Source organism: Martes martes (assembly GCF_963455335.1).
Source record: "Martes martes genome assembly, chromosome: 3".
In the NCBI taxonomy this organism is placed as follows: domain Eukaryota; kingdom Metazoa; phylum Chordata; class Mammalia; order Carnivora; family Mustelidae; genus Martes; species Martes martes.
The window spans coordinates 183653162-183659161 of record NC_137890.1 but is presented as its reverse complement, the minus strand read 5'-3'; the positions used below and the strand labels follow the sequence as shown (position 1 = coordinate 183659161).

At 47.2% G+C, this 6000-nt stretch overlaps 1 protein-coding gene across 1 annotated transcript in view; it reads left to right on the top strand.

The window, feature by feature from the left end:
* Positions 1-1400: 1400 nt before the first annotated feature.
* LOC308340042 (aldehyde oxidase 2) overlaps positions 1401-6000 on the top strand; it is a gene marked incomplete at its 5' end in the record, with an annotated part of 79919 nt that continues 75319 nt past the window's right edge. Inside the window, 3 exons of the mRNA XM_080799195.1 lie at positions 1401-1454; positions 3583-3640; positions 5586-5682. Of these exons, the coding sequence (XP_080655321.1) occupies positions 1401-1454; positions 3583-3640; positions 5586-5682 (209 nt within the window). The remainder of the gene's footprint in view (positions 1455-3582; positions 3641-5585; positions 5683-6000) is intronic.

The following is a 6000-nucleotide window of genomic DNA, read 5'->3' as shown; positions in this document are numbered from 1 at the left end:
ATAGTTCATACCTAATTCACAGCATGATCTCCAACATCCCCTCTCAGGACTCTGTTGTGGGTTTCTTCAGCAACTTCTTAACACACGCAAAACACCCGCATGCACACCCCATTTCCACATAAGTTTCCACGTGGTGGAAACACATGTGCAAACACTGTCTCCACAGGGGTTCAGGAAGATGCCTGGAACCTCGGCATTAAAACTGTAAAGAAAGTTGGAAGCTACCAACTCCATTTGGTTAGGAGGGTTTCTGGACTAGCTCTGTGGTGGGCGGGATTCTGAAGCCACATGTGGACCAAGGAGGAAAGAGGATCATCCTCAGGTAGCCAAATGGCGGGGGGGGGGGGGGGTGTGCTAGGTCTTTGCCGTCTCTGGACTGAGGCCCTGTCACAAGGTGAGGCCATCTTAAGACAGAGGAGTGACTCTAACAATGGTGTGCCAAGGCTCCACGCCCTTGCGAAGGAAGTGTTAGGGAGAGGAGAGGTCTTGCCTCCTCTCTTGAAACCAGTCCAGGTGAGCAACCACCTGCTTTGCTCATACGTGAGGCCGAGTCCTGGGCATTACTTTAGCCGAAAGAACAAGAATGGCTTGATTTTATCTCCTCATACCAAAACGGACAGGCTCAGAAAGATCAAACAGTGTATTTTTCTTTTTATTAAGGAATCCGTCTATAAACTTAAGGTGTTTTAAGCCAAGGGATCTTGGTTTGGGTTCCTGCTTCGCCACTTAACTTTCTATGTGTCCCTGAGCTACCAATCTCATATATCTGGGCCTCATTTTATTCATTTATTCTTTTTATTCATGGCCGCCTTGACCGCATCACTTTCCCCATGGAGCAGTCTTGTGGGTGGGGAGGAAGTCGTGGGTGGGGGGATAGAGAGGGGCTCGGTGATTGTGACATCCCACCCCTCCGCTTTAGGGCACAGAGTACGCTTATCCGTATGATTCCTACAAGGACATTTCTGCAGCTAGAGTAAGAAAAACGTCGGGAAAAGTGGGAGGTCTCAGAAAGCCCACTTCTGGCTCTCTTTAAGAGTGAACTCTGTCCAGAATATGTTCCTGGGGCTGAGACAGTGTGCAGAGTCCGTTCAAGTTTAGGTGGTTGTTCATGGGTTTCCCACGCCGAAGCCATTCAGCTCACAAGAAAGCCAGAAGAGTGGGCTGTGCATGGAAGCCGGGATTGGTGGGGAGGAGAGGAAGAGGCTGGGCCATGCAGGCACCCTAGACTTAAAAGGCCACAAGCAGGGACATCTCCACACCTTGCCCTGCTCTCTGGGGCTCTCAGCTGCCTGCTTCTGCACGGGGAGAGATTTCAGTTGCTTGGCACTAAATTCTCATTTCTCTGGTGCCAAAGAACATCCGTGCTTAGAGTTGTAAGGCGCAGTTTACTTACAGGTGCAATGCCTTGCCCTTCGAAGTCAGATGACTTGGTTTTCTTTGTGAATGGGAGAAAGGTAAGTGTTGGGTGATTCTACTGCGGCTTGCAGAGACAGCAGGAAACTACCAGCTTGAGGGCAGTTCTTGTCCAGTCAGGGACAGGAAGCCAGGGACTCGGAACCCATACTAATTTGGCCTCTTGCCCACTCAGCCAAGGCTCGGCTTCTGAGAATATGGGGAGGTGGTAAAGCATCGGGGTGAATCATGCATGCCCCGGCATCAGGCAGTCTGCTTCGAATCCAGCTCTGCCATTTACTGCATAACTTTACATGACTTACTTCACCTCCCTGAGCCTCAGAGGACCTATCTCTACAATCTATAACGATGTTATAGATTGTTATAACTTTATATAATATATATACTATATATGGATTGTTATAACTTTAACTTTTTATAGAATGTTATAACTTTAATCTTAAAAGGATTAAAATAGATTAAAATAGAGTTGCTTCTTTCATCGATTAGGAATCCCCTAGGTCCTTATAAAGCACTTAGCACTGGGCCTGATATCCTGGAAGCACTGTATCTAGTAACACATCTTGATCCTCAAGCTCGGCAGGACAAGAAATAGAGCTTTGTTTTTTCTATTTATTAACTTAATTTTTCTGTCAAGACTTCATTAATCAGAATTCGTCAAAATGTAATTGCAGTCAATTTTCGATCCAGGTTGCAACTAAGTTCTAGGGGAACCTATATGACAAGAACAGTGGGCTCTGCCGTTGTCGCTGTCCCCTAGCAAGACCCTGTCCGTGCTCACCATCCGTCCACACAGGCTGCTGGTTCACCCTCAGTGCCCTCTGCCAGGCCCCCTCTTCTCGGGAACTTCTAGCTCTCAGGGGAACCATTCTGTAGTTCCCAAAGCCTGTGGCTTTGCTTTGGTCTTGCCACCTCCTCCAAGGCCTCTCTGCATTCCAGCTCCACAGACCTAACTGCGATTTGGCCACGTCCAGCCTCCCACCCCAGGAAAGGAGATAGGACATAGTTTCGTCATGTCCCTTGTAACTCCCTTGTACCCAGTCTCACAGCCAGCAGCCACCATACATTTTCCCAAACCTTCATTCATGAGCTGAGTCCCAACTCACTTGTTCCACTCGCCTAGGCTTTGGAGGCTCCTTTGTCGATTTTCTGTGCCAAATCCCTCCTGAATCATGAGCCCAGAATTACTTTGGGGGGTCTACACAGGTTCATGTTTTTCTTCTAGGGAAAAAAGTAGACCCTAACATGAATAGCTCACTGTGTCTCCTTCCCTCTGATGCCCCAGCACGGCTGGAGGTGTTTAGAGGATCCTCTAAGAGAAAATCAAAGGAAATGTCCCAAAATAAACAAGTAGGAAAGAAGCACCAAAGAAGACCCCTCCAGGCTTCTGAGCGATAACTCCCCACTTTTCAAGGAGGGGGAGGGAGAAATTCTAGTGCACCACGACAGACACCCTGGGCCCTGAGCCGGGACAACTAGTCTCACCATTAGCTGCTCTGCCATGAGGGGACTGGCACACTCAGGGACCCCTTCGGGATGACAGCAACTCTCTCCACCTCCCAACTCTGCCACCAACTCTTGAGATCCTTCATGTTATCATGTGTGCTCCCCACTAGGGGTGTGTCAGAGGTGCCAGGAAGAGAAATTCTTCCTCTCTAGATGTCTTCCCTCCGGGACCCTTCATTGTGTGTGTGTGTGTGTGTGTGTGTGCGTGCGCGCACGCACAGAGTCCATCGGACTCTCTGCTGGGCAGGGAGCCTGCTTCCTCCTCTCTCTCTCTCTGCCTGCCTCTCTGCCTACTTGTGATCTCTGTCTATCAAGTGAATAAATAAAGTCTTTAAAAAAAAAAAAAAAGATTTAAAAGACTGAGTTGGAAGATTCCACACACATGGGTAGTGGAGCAAACATGAAGAACGTTAACTCCCAGTGGGGGCTTACTCAGTGGTGGCTCCCCATTCTAATCACATATAAAAGCATTGTTGTCGCACTTACTTGGTAAGTCTCCAGCTCTGTACACGTATGTGAAACTTGTTTGGCTTCAGAGCAAAAAATAAATGGGCAGATGAAAGTATTATACCCGAGCCCCCAAATCAAGCAGGCCATGGCAGACATTACCCTGGGTCACCCATTCGATCCCCGTAATAACTCTCTTTCCTCTTTCCAACGCAGGTGGTAGAGAGGAATGTGGACCCAGAAGTCACTCTGCTGACCTTCCTCCGAAAGAACCGGATCCTTTTGATCAAAGTCTAGGCAGTGTCTGTGTTTGCCTTAAAACTTAAGCCAGCTGTGATTGTGAAAGACATTCTAACCTCTCCATCTCCAGTCAGCCCCACTGGCCCTTGCTGTCTCTTTGCTTTTGGCAGTGGTTTTAAGGATATTAAGTTAATTGGGCGATTTGGGAGGATGAAGTTTCCCCAGAGCTTCTTATATCTGGATTTAATAGCAATGAAATAGAAGCTAAGCTCTTTACTTCAGCGCTAATTATTCTTTAAGGGCTCTCCAAATCCCCAGCAGGGCGGTTATGTAATAGAGGTCTGTGCTGCGTGTACCCCGTCCTGGCAGGAAACCAGGTTCTCCAGATTCAGGAAGAGCACGTGTCATCGGAAGAGGTTGCCTTTCCCTCCAACCGCTCTCTGACCAGAGATTTTCCCGACCATTTCCCGACCATTTTAGATCTTCATAATGCCAAACGTTTGTTTTTTTTTTTTTAAGATTATTTATTTATTTATTTATTTGACAGACAGGGATCACACATAGGCAGAGAGGCAGGCAGAGAGAGAGGGGGGAAGCAGGCTCCCCCACCGAGCAGAGAGCCCGATGTGGGGCTCGATCCCTGGACCCTGGGATCATGACCCGAGCCAAAGGCAGAGGCTTTAACCCACAGAGCCACCCAGGAACCCCATGCCACACGTTTGAAGTGGTAAGTCTAATGTATCTCTCCGAGAAACTGAGAGGTAAATAAAGAAATGGCAGAAATTATAAACGGATGGTGTCCACCCGTGGACAGGTTTTGCTTAAAAGTCCACATGGTATTTAGTTAGTTATCAATGTTTGAAAATTAGGAAGTCTCATATTTTATAAAATCAAGATTTTTCAGCTTCTCATGAGAAACAAGAGAATAGCCTTTGCTGCGTGGCGGCCGTTTTGCTGAGCGGAAAAGGGACTGTCCCTGGCGCCCTACCTAGAGTGGGCCACAGGCTCTCCCGTTCCACGCAGCCCACTCGGCTCATGTACATGCCTCTCTGATAAGCATCTGATGTTATAACTTAATTTACATGAATAAGCCCTATGGCTTTTAAAAAAAAAAAACAGTGATTCTGATATCTTTCATGAGTGTAATGAATTACGTCCAATCTCGAAAACTAAACGGGGTGGAAATGGACCCCGCGTAGGAAGGAGGAGGAGTAAAGAGAGCGGGTGGAGTCTGAGCCTGGATTTGGGCTCGGGCTCCGACCAAGCGAGAGCAGAGGGACACTTCAGGTGGGATTTGAAAGTAAGGATGAGAGTTTTTGCCAAAGCTCACTCACTTGTTTTCAAACCACAAGACTCTTAATCATGGGAAACAAACAGGTTTACTTGGAGGAGAGGGAGGTGAGGGGATCGGCTAACCGGGTGACGGACATTAGGGAGGACTCGGGACGTGATCATGAGCAGTGAGTATCATATAAGACTGATGAATCACTGACCTCTACCTCTGAAACTAATCCTATATCAATGTTAGTTAATTGAATTTAAACTTAAAAAATTAAAAAGGAAAAATAAAATAATTAAAAAACAAAACAAACTCAATACAAACGGACAAAACTAAAATACATTGAACTGCTAAAAATGCTCTTCTCTCCCAGTTACAAAATTGGAACCTGGAATACCTATAATGAAATAGGACTCTTCAAAGGGTTTTCACAGCCATGATCCTGTAAGATGTTCATGATAAGCCTGTGAAGATAAAGTCGGTATTACCTTTCTCTCTTAGCAAGTGAGAAAACAGACAGGAAAAGTTAGTGGGTTCGGTGTGGCACAACTTATAGGATCTAGAGTGGTCTTTGCTGAGACCTGGCAAGGAAATGACTTCTCAGACCCACACTTCCCCGTCCTCACTAGCGACACCCTAGGGAGGCAGCCTTAGGGGGTAACGCGTGCCATGACAACCTTTCCTTGACCAGCCCCTCTAGTACGCCTCACAGGAACCAAATACGCCTGCGGAAGAGGAGGCTGTGGGGCCTGCACTGTTATGATGTCTAAGCGCGACCCGCTGTCCGCGAAGATCAGGTATCCGACCCAGAGGCCAGAGGCCAGAGGGCAGGGGGACCTTGGTTTCTTGGCCAGGCTTATATTCCCATCGGAGAGCAAACTGTCTCTAAGATCATGTGACTCTAACCTCTCTAGACCTTCAACTCCTCTGAAAATCAGATAAAAGCTATGAGCTCTCTACTCAGAAAGTACATAAATGAATCCTGTGTTGCACATAGTTTCAGGGAGATTATAGACCTCCTAAGGCTCATCTATGTGGGAATCCATAAGATTTAATAAACACATGCCTCCCTGGTGAGACCAGTTGAAAAGCAAAGAAAGAATGTCCAGAAAACT